At 52.6% G+C, this 17,534-nt stretch overlaps 1 protein-coding gene across 6 annotated transcripts; it reads right to left on the bottom strand.

Annotated features, from left to right (window-relative positions):
• Positions 1-141: 141 nt before the first annotated feature.
• Positions 142-12,169, bottom strand: LOC105495478 (calpain small subunit 1). Of its 6 annotated transcripts, none has more exons than XM_071086408.1 (11): positions 12,028-12,169; positions 10,989-11,203; positions 9,868-9,901; positions 9,461-9,550; positions 9,237-9,294; positions 9,075-9,139; positions 5,799-5,867; positions 5,619-5,697; positions 5,361-5,477; positions 856-914; positions 142-680 (listed from the first exon to the last, which is right to left on the bottom strand). In XM_071086408.1, exons 2-11 carry the CDS (start codon positions 11,189-11,191, stop codon positions 654-656), a joined length of 801 nt encoding a protein of 266 aa, XP_070942509.1. In that variant the 5' UTR covers positions 11,192-11,203; positions 12,028-12,169; the 3' UTR covers positions 142-653. The 6 variants fall into 6 exon arrangements, with proteins under 6 accessions (XP_070942509.1, XP_011763403.2, XP_011763405.1 ...); XM_011765101.2 differs by having other exon boundaries at positions 10,989-11,206; positions 12,028-12,167; XM_011765103.3 differs by lacking the exons at positions 10,989-11,203; positions 12,028-12,169 and adding an exon at positions 10,802-10,932.
• Between the last annotated feature and the right edge of the window lie 5,365 nt (positions 12,170-17,534).

The raw sequence follows: 17,534 nt of genomic DNA, 5'->3' as shown, positions 1-17,534 counted from the left end.
GAAAAAAAATACAGATAAGAAAAAGACAAGGAGATCCACAGATCCAGCCCTGGGGATGAATCTACGACCTCCCCAGTTCCCCAGGACCCAGAGCCCAAGCTCCTCCCTCCTCTCTCAGATCAGATCAGGAGGCAGATCGCATAGAGATCAGCAACCAGGTCATGTTTATTTCCTCCTGGGCCTGGCAGTCTGGGAGCAGAATATAGACAAAGGCACTGGGGCGCCTGGGTCTGGCACGGTCTGGAGCTTGGCCGCCTGGGTGGCAACTATGAAGGGTGTGCCAGGGCGTGCAGGGACTGGAGTCATCCTCCCAGAACCGAGAGAGGGCCCTCTGGGCATGGAGGCATCACAAATGGTACGCTTGGCACAGATACAGGGGAGAGGTTACGGACCGGGTGTGTGCAGGGCCTGGTGGGAGTGGGGAGACCCTTGGACAGAGCTTGTTAGAGTGTTCTAGAGTCAAGGGAAACTCCAGGCAGGCATATTGGGCCCTGGATGTTGAGAAGCTAGGTAACAAGTGCTGGGAGAACAAAAGCTGTGGGTCAGCAGGCCCCACAAAGATGTGACTGCAGACAGGATGGGCCCTGGGAGAGACCGAGGCTCCAGGTGACTCCTATAGCGAGGCGGTGAGGGGGTGGGTCTGGGGCTCCAGTTCAGGAATACATAGTCAGCTGCAGCCACTGGGGAGAGGAGGGTGGAGAGTGAGGACAGGGAACCCCAGAGCACCAGCCCCTCTGCCCTCACCCAGGGACTGCTGGCAAAATAGGAGGGAGGGGACTGCAGCTCAGAGCTGGTATGAAGGGCCAAGGGGTGGGGTCCCCCCAGGCACCCGTACCCCAAGATGGGGGTTCTTACCTCCTGGATGTTCACCTGGATTTGTCCAGTGCCATCTTTGTCAAGAGATTTGAAGGCACCTGGAGGAGGAGATGGGGAGGTTTAGGGGTAGGGAAGGAAGGAGACTGGTTTTTAGCATAATAACATTACACAAATATATGGGATGACAATAATAGCAGCTGGTACTTCACTGAGTATTTACTGTGTGCCCAGCTGTGGGGAAAAGAGAGATCAGCCTGTTACTGTGTTTATATAGAAAGAAGTAGACATAAGAGACTCCATTTGGTTCTGTATTTGAGATGCTGTTAATCTGTGACCCTACCCCTTACCCTGTCCTTGCAAGAGATATGTGCCGTGGTGACTCAAGGTTTAACAGATTTCGGGCTGTGCAGGGTGTGCTTTGTTTAACAAGTGCCTGAAGGCAGCTTGCTGGTTAAAAGTCGTCAACATTCGTTAATCTCAAGTATCCAGGGACACATACACTGTGGAAAGTCACAGGGACCTCTTCCTAGGAAAGCTAGGTATTGTCCAAGGTTTCTCCCCCTGTGATAGTCTGAAATAAGGCCTTGTGGGAAGGGAAAGACCTGAGCGTCCCCCAGCCTGACACCCGTGAAGGGTCTGTGCTGAGGAGGACTAGTACAAGAGGAAAGAAGGCCTTTTGGCAGTTGAGATAGAGAAAAGCATCTGTCTCCTGCCCGTCCCTGGGCAATGGAACATCTCGGTGTAAAACCTGATTGTATGTTCTATTTACTGAGAAAGGAGAAAACCTCCTTAGGGCTGAAGGTGGGACGGGGGCTAGCTAGCGGCAATGCTACTCTTTATGCACTACAAAGGTTTACGGAGATGTTTGCATATGCATATCAAGGCACAGCACTTTTCCTTAAACTTATGTCACAGAGATCTTTATTCATATGTCTCACTGCTGACCTTCTCCCTATATGATCCTATTATCCTGCCACTTCCCTTTTTCTCAGATGGTAAAGATAATGATCAATAAATACTGAGGGAACTCAGAGACGGTGCCGGCGCGGGTCCTCTGTATGCTGAGCGCCGGTCCCCTGCGCCCACTTTTTCCTTCTCTATACTTTGTCTCTGTGTCTCATTTCTTTTCTTAAGTCTCTCGTTCCACCTAACGAGAAACGCCCACAGGTGTGGAGGGGCAGGCCACCCCTTCACCCAGCTCAGTGTAAAGTGCTTTCCAGGTATTAGCTCATTTAATCCAACTCTGTGAGATAAGTGTCATTTTAAAATGAAGCACAGGCTGGGCATGGTGGTTCACACCTGTAATCCCAACACTTTGGAAGGCCGAGATGGGAGGATCAATTGAGCCCTAATCTGGGCAACAGACACCTCATCTCTGTTTTTTAAAAAAACTAAAAATTAAGAAAAGGAAAAGAAAAAAAAAAATGAGGCAGAGAAGGGAGGGGCCATGCCCTAGGTCACACAGCAAGAAAGTGAAGAAATGAGGATTGGAATCCAAGCTGTTACCCTCCTCAATAATGGCCTCTGTGTACTGATATCACCTCTGCCCAGCCCCAGCCTCCTACTGACATCTATGCTCCATCCTCTCCAGTTCCAAGACTAACAGGCTACTAGAGGGAGGCTCTGCACTCTCTACTTCCTGCCCCTAGAGTCTTACAGGTAGGTCCCCACATCTGCCCTGAAACTTCACTCCATGTTCCCCACCCACAGGGAATCTAGACACAATGACTACACTATCATCACTCAGTTACCACAACCCTCAGGTGTCCACACCCACAGCGTCCTGCACTCCCTGGCTGCCTTTTGTTTTTTTTTTTTTTTTTGAGACAGAGTCCCACTGTGTTGCCCAGGCTGGAGTGCAGTGGCACAATCTTGGCTCACTGCAACCTCTGCCTCCCAGGTTCAAGTGATTCTCCTGCCTCAGCCTCCTGAGTAGCTGGGACTATAGGCGTGCACCACCACACCCAGCTAATTTTTTTGTATTTTTAGTAGAGACGGGGTTTCACTATTTTGGCCAGGCTGGCCTCAAACTCCTGACATCAGGTGATCTGCCCACCTTGGCCTCCCAAAGTGCTGGGATTACAGGAGTGAGCCACGATGTCTGGCCCTCATTTTTTTTTTTTTTTTTGAGACAATGTCTCTGTGGCCCAGGCTGGAGTCCAGTGGCAAGATCATAGCTCACTGCAGCCTCACCCTCCTGGGCTCAAGTGATCCTCCCACCTCAGCCTCCCGAGCAACTGAGACCACAGGCATGTGCCACCACGCCCGGCTACTTTTTTTTTTTTTTTTTTTTGTAGAGATGGGGTCCTACTATGTTGCCTGGGCTGGTCTCAAACGATCCTCCCGACTATTAGCCTTCTTGCTGGTAGATCCAGTGTCTATTTTTTTTTTTTTTTTGTAGAGATGGGGTCCTACAATGTTGCCTGGGCTGGTCTCAAACGATCCTCCTGACTATCAGCCTTCTTGCTGGCAGATCCAGTGGCTATTTCCTGGCCCTTCTTATGTGACTTTTGGCCTCATCTCCCCTTTCTGTCCACTTTCTTCACCTCCCTGCTATCTCACATACCTGCTTCTTTTCCTCTGTCACTCTTCATGCATTGTCCTGGCCATGAGATCTTTCTTTCTTTTTTTTCTTTTTTGAGATGGAGTCTCGCTCTTGTCACCCAGGCTGGAGGCTGGAGTGCAATGGCATGATCTCTGCTCATTGCAACCTCCGCTTCCTGGGTTCCAAGCAATTCTCCCTCCCTAAGCTTCCTGAGTAGCTGGGATTACAGGCATGCCCCTACGCCCGGCTAATTTTTGTGTTCTTAGTAGATATGGGGTTTCGCCATGTTGGCCAGGCTGGTCTTGAACTCCTGACCTCAGGTGATACTCCTGCCTAGGCCTCCCAAAGTGCTGGGATTATAGGCGTGAGCCACTGTGCCCGGCCTGGAGGCCGAGGGATCTTTTTTTTTTTTTTTTTGAGACGGAGTCTCGCTCTGTCACCCCGGCTGGAGTGCAGTGATGCAATCTCAGCTCACTGCAAGCTCTACCTCCCAGGTTCACGCCATTCTCCTGCCTCAGCCTCCCGAGTAGCTAGGACTACAGTTGCCCACCACCATACCCGGCTAATTTTTTGTATTTTTAGTAGAGACGGGGTTTCACTGTGTTAGCCAGGATGGTCTCGAACTCCTGACCCTCATGATCCGCCCACCTCGGCCTCCCAAAGTGCTGGGATTATAGGCATGAGCCACCGTGCCCGGTAAGGCCAAGGGATCTTTCTAAAGCCAAATCTGACCCTGTCCCTCCCTCTACCTAGAACCTGCAATGGCTCCCCAATGTCCCTGGTAGAGTCTGAGCACCCCCAAATTTTGCACCCACAATCCTGCATGACCTAATCATGTCCACTGCTCCTAACTTCTCTTACTTAGCTTAGATCTCTGACAGATCCAAGTTCAAATTCCGGCTTTGCAACTTCCTAGCTGGGTGACTATGAGCAAGAGATTTTGCCTCCTTGAACCCTAAGTTCTTCCTCCGTAAAATAAGGACAGTAATTCCTACTTCTCAGCCATGTCTTCAGCATTCAGTACACTAACACTCAGAAGGCCACATGCAATGGCTCATGCCTATAATACCAAGGCTTTGGGAGGCAGAGGTGGGAGGACTGCTGGAGCTCAGGAGCTCAAGACAAGCCTAGGAAACATAGCAAGACCCTGTCTCTACAAAAAATTTTAAAAAATTAGCCAGGCATGGCAGTGTGTGCCTGTACTCCCAGGTATTCGGTAAGCTGAGGCAGGAGGCCTGCTGGAGCCTAGGAGTTGAGGCTGCAGTGAGCTGTGATGGTGCCACTGCACTCCAGCCTGGGCAACAAGAGCAAGACTCTGTCAAAAAGGAAAAAAAAAAGAAAGAAGAGAGAAAGGAAAGGAAAGGAGAGGAGAGGAGAGGAGAGAAAGGAAGAGAAAGGAAGAGAAAAGAAGAGGAAGGCAGGAAGGCAGAAAGAAAAGAAAAGACAAGAGAAAAGAAAAAAGAAAGAAAAGAAAGCAAGCTAAAAGTACCAGAAGCCCCATCTTCTTTCCCCTTCTAGGCCTTTGCACAGGCTGTTCCCTCAGCCTGCAACAGTATTCCCTACCTGCTCACTAAGTTCTCTCCTCATCCCTCAGGTCCCAATGTTCCCTCTCCAGTGAGCCCTCTCTGACCCCTTGGGCTGCATCAGGTGCCTCCTGGATTGGATTTGCCCTCTAGGCTTCCCCAAGCACAATCTGAGCACACTGTGCTCACTCTCTCCCTCACCAGAGCCCTAGACTCTCAGCCTGTGCTGCCCCCATCACAACCCATCACTCTGCCCTGAGCTTCCCCTCTCAGCCATCACCAGTCTGAACTGTCACTGTCTGGGGACTCGTCTCTCCTCCACTAGACTGTGCGCTCCATGAGGGCAGAAACTGGGGCTGATTCTGTCATCCCTGTGCCCCTAGCATCGCCTACCTCAAAGTCAGGCTTAGAGGAGACTTTGGCCCATAGAGGTCATAGGAATCCCCACCCAGGAAGACAGCTGGGGTGTCACTCACGGAACATGGCGTCCAGCCTGACCAAGCAGCTGATGAAGTTGTCAAAATCCATGTTCCCACTTTCATCTGAGTAGCGTCGGATGATCATGTTATAGAGATGCTCATTCAGGTGGAACCCTGAGATGGATTTAGTCCTTCAGGTGTGGGGGCCACATGGCCCAACCCACTCCCATGCCCAGGAGTCAGGACCAAACCAGCTGAGTAAAGGTTTTCTCACCCATCCCACTCCCAGCCCCACCATGTCCCTGCCAGCCATACCTGCCGCCTCAAAGGCCCCTGGGAGTTCGCTACTGCAAATGGTCCCTGATCTGTCAGTGTCAAACTGTTTGTATATGGCCTGTGGGGACAGAGAGATCAGGTCCAAATGAGCATTGTGGAGCATGGTATCTCCGTGGCTTGGGGGTCTGGGTGCCAGGGATTTCAGAGGTTGCTACACACCTGCCACCTTTTGATGTTGTTCCACAAGTACTTGAATTCCTCAAAGCCCAGCTTGCCTGTGGTGTCGCTCTGGTGGGAGGGTGTTAAGAATAGTGACAGCGGCCGGGCGCGGTGGCTCAAGCCTGTAATCCCAGCACTTTGGGAGGCCGAGACGGGCGGATCACGAGGTCAAGAGTTCGAGACCATCCTGGCTAACACGGTGAAACCCCGTCTCTACTAAATAATAATACAAAAAACTAGCCGGGCGAGGTGGCGGGCGCCTGTAGTCCCGGCTACTCGGGAGGCTGAGGCAGGAGAATGGCGTAAAAACCCGGGAGGCGGAGCTTGCAGTGAGCTGAGATCTGGCCACTGCACTCCACCCTGGGCGACACAGCGGGACTCCGTCTCAAAAAAAAAAAAAAAAAAAAAAAAGAATAGCAACAGCTACACCCAGTTGCACGCATCACATGCACTGTGGACACGATGGTGATACAGCAAGCAGGGGAGCCAGAGCTGAAACTCCAGCTCCCGCTTGGTCCTAGTCATATCACCTGGTGTGCAGTTTTATTTTTCATTTTATCCATACATATCGTCACTTATATTTCTAAATAAGGATTCTCTTTAAACATAACTAGGCCGGGCGTGGTGGCTCCTGCCTGTAATCCCAGCACTTTGGGAAGCCAAGGTGGGTGGATCACAAGGTCAGGAGATTGAGACCATCCTGGCTAACACAGTGAAACCCCGTCTCTACTAAAAATACAAAAAATTAGCCGGGCGAGGTGGCGGGCGCCTGTAGTCCCAGCTACTCGGGAGGCTGAGGCAGGAGAATGGCATGAGCTCAGGAGGCAGAGCTTGCAGTGAGCTGAGATCACGCCACTGCACTCCAACCTGGGTGACAGAAGGAACATAACCATGAGGAATTATATTCAACTACTCTAAAGTACACATTCCTTGCCTGAAGAGTTGTTAATTGCTCATTCAGAAAATTCTTTTTTTTTTTTTTTTTTTTTTGAGACGGAGTCTCGCTCTGTCGCCCAGGCTGGAGTGCAGTGGCCGGATCTCAGCTCACTGCAAGCTCCGCCTCCCGGGTTCACGCCATTCTCCTGCCTCAGCCTCCCGAGTAGCTGGGACTATAGGCGCCCGCCACCTCGCCCGGCTAGTTTTTTGTATTTTTTAGTAGAGACGGGGTTTCACCGTGTTAGCCAGGATGGTCTCGATCTCCTGACCTCATGATCCGCCCGTCTCGGCCTCCCAAAGTGCTGGGATTACAGGCGTGAGCCACCGCGCCCGGCCCAGAAAATTCTTGATAGGCCAGGCGCGGTGGCTCCCGCCTGTAATCCCAGCACTTTGGGAGGCCAAGCAGGTGGTTCACTTGAGGTCAGGAGTTCAAGACCAGCCTGGCCAACATGATGAAATCCTGTCTCTACTAAAAATACAAAAATTGGCCAGGCGTAGTGGCACACACCTGTAATCCCAGCTATTTGGGAGGCTGAGGGAGGAGAATTGCCCAAACGTAGGAGGTGGAGCTTGCAGTGAGCTGAGATGGTACCACTGCACTTCAGCCTGGGAAACAGAGCAAGACTCTGTCTCAAAAAAAGAAAAAAAAGTCCGGGCACGGTGGCTCAAGCCTGTAATCCCAGCACTTTGGGAGGCCGAGACCGGCGGATCACGAGGTCGGGAGATCGAGACCATCTGGCTAATATGGTGAAACCCCGTCTCCACTAAAAAAAAAAAATACAAAAAACTAGCCGGGCGAGGTGGCAGGCGCCTGTAGTCCCAGCTACTCTGGAGGCTGAGCCAGGAGAATGGCGGGAACCCGGGAGGCGGAGCTTGCAGTGAGCTGAGATCCGGCCACTGCACTGCAGCCTGGGCGACAGAGCGAGACTCCGTCTCAAAAAAAAAAAAAAGAAAAGAAAATTATGGACAGTAACTCAATTTCATAAATGTTAGGACATGTGAAAAACAAGTGTGTGGCCAGGCATGGTGGCTCATGCCTGTAATCCCAGCACTTTGGGAAGCCAAGGCAGGTGGATCGTTGAGCTCAGGAACATCACTTTCTCACTAAATCTTCGGGACACCAGTTCTACCAGGACTATTTCCAGAGAAAGAAACATATTCAAAGCTGAAAACTCTACCCAATATCATAGTTAAGAGCTAATGTGTACAGACCACATACTATGCGTTATGCACAATGCTAAAACTTTTGCATGTAGCTCCAATTCAGTATCACCATTATCACTCACCCATTTTACAGACAGAGAAACTGAGGCACAGAGAGGTTCAATAACCTGGTTAAGAGGTACAGTTGGGATTGCTTCGCTCTATGCAATATGTCTGTGATTACGTGACATGTATATATGTGTGTGTCTGTACTGCCCTATGTGTTAAATGTGCATAAGGGCAGGCGCAGTGTCTCAAGCCTGTAATCCCAACACTTTGGGAGGCCAAGGCGGGAGGATTGCTTGAGGTCAGGAGTTTGAGACTTGCCAGGTCAATATAGTGAAAGTTTGTCTCCTTATAAACTATTTTTTAAAACAAAAATAAATAAAAATATGCATGCATCAAAGGTCAGCTGATGGCTGGCCCATATACAGATATATGTGTGTTCCTGAGCACACTGCCTCATACACTTTCACGCATGTGGGTGTGCTCTTAGGGGTGTGTGTGTGTACATGTGCATGTGGCTGTTATACATTTAGGTTCCCAAGCCCAAAAGACCTGAGTCCACAGACTGGAGTGACGAAACCTCTGCTCACTGCAACCTCCACCTCCCGGGTTTAAGCTATTCTCCTGCCTCAGCCTCCCAAGTAGCTGAGACTATAGCTGCACACCACCACGCCCGGCTAATTTTTGTATTTTTTAATAGAGATGGGGTTTCACCCTGTTGGCCAGGCTGGTCTCGAACTCCTGACCTCAGGTGATCTGCCCACCTCGGCCTCCCAAAGTGTTGGGATTACAGGCATGAGCCACCACGCCTGACCTTTATCTATAACTTGAGACAAATGACTGCTTCTCTCAGGAAACTGAGCCTCAGTTTCCTCATCTGTAAAATGGAGTATAATAATTGTGCCTGTCCAACAGGGTGGTTGTGAAGGTTCGGTCACTTTATATAATTAAAGTGCCAGCTGTAACAGCTGGCATTGTTATGATTTACTGCCACATGTCTGTAGGTGAGTGTGCTCTGATGAATGCATTTCCACATCTGTGGATATGAAGGCTACACATTGGCTTTCCAAACATACTCTCAAAAAACTCTCTGTGCACCCAGGGCCTCTCCCACACTGCTCCCAAGGATACATCCATCACGGCCACCATGCTGCGACACGTGTCAATGCCAAAACCATCAGTTTTCAGATCAGGGTCTGTGGGCAACAGGTTGAAAGTCAGAGGCCAGAGGTCAAAGCCACTCAGGCCCCTCTGCCTCTAAACCTACCCTATTCCTTGAGCCTGGTCACTTACGTCGTGTCACAACCTTATTGAGAATGTTCATGAGTTCTGTGGCGCTGACCTCCATGTCCTGCAGGCGGAAGTTAGGGGCAGGTCAGGCGTGACTGAAGGGTCTGAGAATGTCATGGAGAATGGGAACACTGGGATTGTCACGGTCAAGGGTGTGTGCGCAAGGGCAGCCACAAGAGAAGGGATGGAAGGGTTAGGACGGGGTCAGGGAACCCCAGGTTACTTACATCTCCAGCCAGCTGGGCAAAGAGTCTCCGGAACTGCCGGACCTCCTCACTCTCGTTGGCCTCAATGTTGGAGTAATGTGTGCGTGGGGGCTGCAGAGGGAGGAGAGCTCAGAGCAGGGGGAGGGGAACCCGGCCAGGACGGCTCCCCACACCAAGGCACCCTGGGTGGGAAAGTCAGAGTGGGCTGGGCAGCTTGATGAGAAAAAGAATGAGAGGTGGTAGTGAATGGGTGCGCGTATGTGGGGCATGGCTAAGACCCATGGCGAAGCTGCGGACATGGCACGGGAGGAACTGGCAGAGGAATTTCACAAGAAGGGGAGGAAGGTGGGACTTCTCTACAGGAACAGGAATGGGACCTCGAAGAGGCCTTGGCAGGAGAAGGGGGTCTGGTTGCAGAACGGGCTTACCGGGGGCTCCGGGTTGTATTGCGCAGCCGCCTCGCTGCGAAGAGATAAGGGGGAGGGGTTAGTGTCGGGGGCGGGGCCTCCAACGGGCAGCACTACAGAACCATCAGCCCCAACGCTCCGCTCCAGACGTCAGCCGCTATCTTCCTTACTTGGTTGCTGTGCCCTTCATCTGTTCTTGTCCTCATCTGTCCCAATCCACACGGCCCTGGTCGTGCCCCTCTTCTCCCTTCCTCAGGCCAACCCCACCCTTCAGGAAACCCAGAGATCCGTACCCTGGGAGGCTCCACTGCTGCCAGGCACACCTACCCAGTGGCAGATTCCAGTCATCTCGGCCACCCTCAACCTAAAAATCCCACACAGAATCAAAAACCCCCGCCCCTTGGAGGGCTCACTTCATAGAGGCTCTGCCCCAGCTTCCCAAGGTCTTATCCTCCTTAGGTGCCATCTGCCCAAGACTCTACTCCATGGCCCCCTTCCTAAACACCTGTCTTCCCAACATCCTACCCCAGCCATTGGTCCCCGTCCCTTCAAGGGATCACTGCTCAGTGGCCATGACTAATTAGGCCAACCTGCCCTACCCCTACCAGGGCATTTTTCTCCATTAATCCAGCCAGTTCCCAGCAAGCCCAGCCCATTCTGGGCCATTTCCTATATCCCATTAGGTCTTGCTTTCTCCTGGGCTCACCTCCTCATTAACCCACCTAAAACCTCTGACCACACTCATAAGTCAAGCCCCGACCGTAAAATGTCACTCAGACGCATTGGCTCCGCCCCTTTAACGTTCATCTCCAGGTTAGCCAATGCAGGCTGGGCCCAGACCCATAAGCCCCACCCTCCAAAACTCCACATCGGTCCCCTCAGGACCACATTGTCCTGATCCCACACAATCAGACTACTCCCATATCAAGCCCCACTCCCAAGGACTGATATCTACCTCATTGGGGTCCACCCCCTTATAACAGGACTCTCAAACTAGGCCACCCCGGCCTAATTCAGGTACCCATGTTAGCCTCCAGGTTAATCCTATTATTGTTAGACCACGCCCCTCCCGGACCACGCCCCCCTGAGGCACCTCCCATTCACATTTCCAGGCCCCGCCCCTCCGATAGTCGCCGCCTTACCTGATGGCGCTGATGACTCCGCCTAGGATGCGCATGGCAGTTCCACCGCCTCCACCGCCTCCGCCGCCGCCTCCACCACCGCCGCCGCCGCCCCCGGCCCCGCTGATCAGGCCTCCAAGCACATTCCCCAGGCCCCCACCCAGGCCCCCGCCTCCCCCGCCACCGCCGCCGCCGCCCTTCAAGAACGAGTTAACCAGGAACATGGCTGCGACTCACTGCTGGGGGGAAAAAAGGGGACCAGTGGGTGCTTCGCCCCTGAGCCCACACCCTCGCCTCAAACACGCATTTCCGGCAGCTGGACATGGGAGGAGGGATCTGAGGCCTCCGGATGGGGGTCTGAGTTTGCGAGGGCGGGTTGTCCTCGGAAGGTTTGCAACCTCCTCGGATCTAAAAGGCACCCGTGGACTTGAGGGAGCCTGGACTGGGTGCACGCGTTAACGGGAGGGTGTAGGTCTGGTGGGGGTTCTCTTGGTGGGGACCCCAAGTTGGCGTAAGGCGTGCCTGACGTGTCTGGGCGCTAGAATGTGAGATCCAGAGCCCAGACTGAATGTAAAGGTCCTTGGCGGGTCATGGGCGCGGAGCAAACACCCACCGCCTAAAGGGCCCCAGGGCGGGGTTTAGGAAATCCTAAATGTGGGCTTGAGAATTCAGGTATTCCCAGCGGCAGGATTCCAGTGTCACCTCTGGCTTTGTGGGCTTGGGTCTAAGATCGTGGCTGTGAGCCCTGGGTTCCCGGATAATGGAGTCCCTCGCTGGAACTGGGGGCACAGATCTACGATCGCGGTTCAAGACACCCCAAGGAAGAATTCACAGGGTATCTCTGAAACCTATGGGCCTGTATTTTGGATCATGAGACAGAGGGTGGAGAAGTACGGGACGTCCCCGGGACGGCATGAAAGGGGGTCGAACAGGTCTGAGGGTTCGAATCTGAGACCATGGATCTGGGGGGCTCCTGAGGCCGACTTCACGGTTCGCCAGGTCTGGGGGCCGCCAAAGCCGGAATTGAGGGGTGCGGAGGGGGTACGGGCTGGGCGCTTACCACCTCACGCGTCCGGAGGTCTGGGAGTCCGTTCCGCTGCCGCTCCCGGGCCTCCCGCAGCGTCCGGCTCCAGAGGGCGGGGCCGGTGACTCAGGCCGCAACTCTCGGGTCTGACACTGCACCGCGGCCCGGCTGTCTCCCGCGCGGTCCTAGAGCCGAAGCGAACTTGCGCATGCGCACCCCACACCGCCCTGCTAGCGGGACCCGGATTTGGGCCCCGCCCTACACGTTTCCAGCGCGGGAGGTCTTAACCCCGCCCTGACTCGGTAGGCTGGGGTCTTCCCGACACCCCTCAGGTCTGGGTGCAGGCGCCGGGTGATGAGAACTCGGAGGAGACCCACACCCCCCCAGTGTCGTAGTGTGACAGCCCCTAGGGCCTGCCAATATCCTTCCAGGGTGGCAGTTTTCTCGGTCCGCTCACTAAGGGACTCCGCACGGGCCCTTTCCAGGTGTTGTCGCGACAAACACCTCCTGGAGGCCTGTAGTATGCTTTGGCTCACACGCAGGAGGACAATCGCCCGTGTCTGTGGCGAGGACTGAGGCTGGAGTGCCTTTCCCAGTGCCTGCAGCAGCCCGGATGGCAGTCAAACCGCAGGCAGCGCAGGCGCCGCCTCCCAGGCGAACCTTACCACGTCCCGCCCCAGTCAGGGGCCACCTGAATCATTCCTTCCTGGACTGGCCCAAAGGGTGTCCTCAGTATGCTAGTGTCTAAAGAAGGCCCCAGACACAGGAAGTTTCCTTTGGCGGCGGCCGGGTTTCTTTATTTACTTAAAAAATATTGTTGTTTTTACGTAATAGAGAAGGAGGTCTAGCCATGTTGCTCAGGCTGCTCTTGAACTCCGGGCCTCAAGCCATCTCTGCCCTCAAGCCATCCTCCTGCCTCAGCTTCCCAAAGTACTGGGAGGTACTGGGAATACAGGTATGGGCTACCGGCCTTTTTTTGATTTAATTTAATTTTTAACAATATTGTTTTTACATAGCCTGGTTTTTTTCTTTCTTTTCTTTTTTTTTTTTTTTTGAGACAGCATCTTGCTCTGTTGCCCAGGCTGGAGTGCAATGGCGCCATCTTGGCTCACTGCAGTCTCCGCCTCCCAGGTTCAAGCGATTCTCCTGCCTCAGCCTCCCGAGTAGCTGGGATTACAGGCGTGCACCACCACGCCCAGCTAATTTTTGTATTTTTGGTAGAGACGGGGTTTCGCCATGTTGACCAGGCTAGTCTCAAACTCCTGATCTTAGGTGATCCACCCGCCTCGGCCTGCCAAAGTGCTGGGATTACAGGCGTGAGCCACAGGTGTCCAGTACTTTTTCAGGACTCCTCAGGGGCAGCTAAATATGGCCCCCAGGCAGGCTGGTTGGCTCTTAGTCCCTACCCTGGAGGCTGGCTAGGCTTGAGTTGAATCCTGGCTATGCCCTGTAATAACTGCACAACCCCAAAACAGTGACTTGATATTCCTGAGCAGCAATTTTCTCATCTGTAAAATGTGATCATGGGTTGCTCCAAACCACTAGGCTCCCTATCAAAATTAAATGATATCGGCAGAGCACGGTGGCTCAAGCCTGTAATCCCAGCACTTTGGGAGGCCGAGACTGGTGGATCACGAGGTCAGGAGATCGAGATCATCCTGGCTAACCCAGTGAAACCCCGTCTGTACTAAAAAATTCAAAAAACTAGCCGGGCGAGGTGGCGGGCGCCTGTAGTCCCAGCTACTAGGGAGGCTGAGGCAGGAGAATGGGGTGAATCCGGGAGGCGGAGCTTGCAGTGAGCTGAGATCCGGGCACTGCACTCCAGCCTGGGCGGCAGAGCGAGACTCCGTCTCAAAAAAAAAAAAAAAAAAAAATTAAATGATATCTGCAGGAATACTGATTATTAAAAAAAAACTTAAAGCAGTGGCTGGGTGTGATAGTTCATGCCTGTATGCCCTGCACTTTGGGAGGCTGAGGCAGAAGGATCTCTTGAGCTCAGGAGTTCAACTCCAGCCTGGGCAATATAGTGAGAACTTGTCTCTACAAATAATAATAATATAGAAATTAGCTGAGTGTGGTGGCATGTGCCTAGTCCCAGCTACTCTGGAGACAGGTGGGAGGATCACCAGAGCCCAAGAGGCAGAGGTTACAGTGAGCCGAGATCATGCCACTGCACTACAATCTGGGTGACAGAGCGAGACACTGTCTCAAATAAATAAATAGCTGGGCACAGTGGCTCACGCCTGAAATCCCAGAATTTTGGGATGCCGAGTTGGGCAGATCACCTGAGGTCAGGAGTTCAAGACCAATCTGACTAACATGGAGAAACCCTGTCTCTACTAAAAAATACAAAATTAGCCGGACATGGTGGCACATGCCCGTAATCCCAGTTACTCAGGAGGCTGAGGCAGGAGAATCGCTTGAACCCAGTAGGCAGAGGTTTCAGTGAACCAAGATTGCACCATTGCACTCCAGTCTGGGCAACAAGAGTGAAACTCCATCTCAGATAAATAAATAAATAAATAAATAGGTGATAAATGCTTTGTAAATGCCAGCTATTAGCTCTATGTCTGTGCCAATGCTGCTCCCTCAGCCTGGAGGCCACCTGTATTCCTCAGCTGGTGGACTCTTAGTCATCCTTAAATAATACAAAAACAGGCCGGGTGTGGTGGGTCACGCCTGTAATCCTAGCACTTTGGGAGGCCGAGGCGGGCAGATCACCTGAGGTCAGGAGTTTGAGATCACCCTGGCTAACATGGTGAAATCCCCTGTTTCTACTAAAAATATAAAAAATTAGCTGGGCGTGGTGGCGTGTGCCTGTTATCCCAGCTACTGGGGAGGCTGAGGCAGGAGAACCGCTTGAATCCAGGAGGCAGAGGTTGTAGTGAGTCGAGATCGCGCCATTGCACTCTAGCTTGGGCAACAAGAGCAAAACTGTCTCAAAAAAATAAAAAATAAAAAAAACAGATAACTGTCAAGCACTCCTCCAAGTGCTTGACGTCCATCAGCTCCCTCATTCTCCTAACAGCCCTGTGACATAGATGCTATTTATTATCCCCATTTTACAGAGAAGTAAACCCACTCTGAGGTTAAACCCAGGCAGCCACGCTCCCTAGCCTGTATCCTTAACCACTACCCTTATGCGTTAATAATATAATTAATATAATAGCTCAAATAACAAGATCACAACAGACAAAACTAGTTGCAGCTGATGTTTCCTGAGGCCTTGCTGGGGCCAGGCCAAGGTAACTGCTACACAAGCCTTGTCTGCAAGGCAGGAGAGAGAACGGAGATTCTGAAAGGCAGGGTCACGGAGGGTGGCAGAACCAGATCTGGTCCCGGGCTTGGGTGATGACAAATCTTTTGGTGATGACTAATCCAGATTCCCTTCTCACCACACCCCTCCCTGCCAGACTGCTGCAGCTCTCTGCCCTCTCCCGAGGCTCACTTGCTGCCAGCCCTCATGCCCCTGGCCAGGAACTCTCCTGCCACCTTTTTTCTTTCTGGCCTGGTTGTGTAGCTACTCAAGCTGCAGGTGTCACCTCAGGAGTCATCTCTTCCAGAAAGCCCTCCCTGTCTCCACCCAGCCTGAGACTAGGTGGAGCTTCCAGTTATATGCTTTCAAAATGACCTGTACTTTCTCATGGCACTCACTGCCAGTCGTAACCATATTGTCATCTAGTTCTGGCCCCCAACCCCTTATTCCTGGCCAGCCCCAGGTGTTAGGTCTCCATCCTCCTCTCTGTACCACTCATGCCATGGGGTGCCTCCCCTCTATGCACAGCTTAAATCCCATCTCTAGGCTATCAACGCCCAGTTTTTTGTTTTGTTTTGTTTTGTTTTTGAGACGGAATCTTGCTCTGTCACCCAGGCTGGAGTGCAGTGGAGCGATCTTGGCTCACTGCAAGCTCTGCCTCCTGGGTTCACGCCATTCTCCTGCCTCAGCCTCCTGAGTAGCTGGGACTACAGGCATCCGCCACCATGCTGGCTAATTTTTTGTATTTTTAGTAGAGACGGGGTTTCACCATGTTGGCCAGGATGGTCTCGATCGCTTGACCTCGTGATCCACCCGCCTCGGCCTCCCAGAGTGCTGGGATTACAGACATTAGCCAATGCGTCCGGCCCTTAGAGGCATTTTAAGCTTTACATATCCTAAACTGAGCTTCTGACCTTCCTCCAGAACCTGCTCCCTCACCACCTTCCCCACCTAGATTAGTGGCAGCTCTGTCCTTCCAGTGACTTGTGGCCAAACACTCCGGGGTGGTCCTTCACCTCTCTCCTTCACACCCACTCCAGCCTGTCAGCAGATATTATTGGCTCCACCTACAGAAACTAAACTCTTCCCCTCCACGGTCCCCACCCTGGCGCAGCCTCCACCTGGACACCCCACAGCCTTCTCCCTGGTCTCCCTGCTCCCTTCTGTCTGCTCCCCGCTGTCTGCTCCTCTTGTGGAGCCAGAGGAAGCCTGAGACCACCTGAGTCAGGTCAGGGCCCTGCTGCTCAGAGCCCTGCCCTGGCTGCCCCCACTCCAGGAAACAGTCAAAAGTTCTCACAACAGGGCCAGGTGTGGTGGCTCATGCCTGGAATCCCAGCACTTTGGGAGACTGAGGCAGGAGGATCGCTTGAACCCAGGAGTTTGAGACCAGCCTGGGCAACATGGCAAGACCCCATCTCTACAAAAAATACCAAAAACTAGCCAGGTGTGGTGGCATGTGCCTGTAGTCCCAGCTACTCAGGAGTCTGAGGTGGGAGGATCACTTGAGCCCAGGCCCAGGAGGTAGAGACTGCAGTGAGCCTTGATTGCACCACTGCACGACTGCACTCCATCCAGCCTGGGCAGCAGAGCAAGACTCTGTCTCAAACAACAAAAAAAAGCGTTCTTATGACAGCCACCAAGTCCCTAGTGATCTTTCCCATCACCTCCCTGCCCTCATCTCTACCCCCTGGAGAAAGTGAGAAGATGCCTGCCTGGCAGGGTCACCTGCATGTTCCCAGCTGAACACAGACAAAACTCAGCATGGAGGCCCTGCAAGCACAGCAACACCCAAACATTCTATCTCAGGGCAGACATGAAGACATGAGGCCGCCACTCCATTACTAAGACCTTCTCCAGCCCCAGGTCTGGGGAGCAGATCTTTCAAGTCTACACATCTAGTGATCTCTGGAAGGTCCTGTCTTTTATCACCCGCTCACACACTGTGTACTTTATTTTTTATTTTATTATTATTATTATTGAGATGGAGTTTCAATTTTGTTGCCCAGGCTAGAGTGCAATGGCATGGTCTTAGCTCACTGCAACCTCCACCTCCTGGGTTCAAGCGATTCTCCTGCCTCAGCCTCCCAAGTAGCTGGGATTACAGGAGTCCGCCACCACACCTGGCTAATTTGTTTGTATTTTTAGTAGAGACAAGGTTTCACCATGTTGGCCAGGCTGGTCTCGAACTCCTGACCTCAGGTGATCCACCCACCTCAGCCTCCCAAAGTGCTTGGATTACAGCACTTTGAGCCACCATTCCCACCCCTGTGTACTTTACGTATTTATC

Source organism: Macaca nemestrina, chromosome 20 (genome assembly GCF_043159975.1).
Source record: "Macaca nemestrina isolate mMacNem1 chromosome 20, mMacNem.hap1, whole genome shotgun sequence".
Classification (NCBI taxonomy): Eukaryota; Metazoa; Chordata; class Mammalia; order Primates; family Cercopithecidae; genus Macaca; species Macaca nemestrina.
The sequence above is the reverse complement of the archived record's forward strand: the minus strand, read 5'-3'. Positions and strand labels throughout refer to the sequence as shown.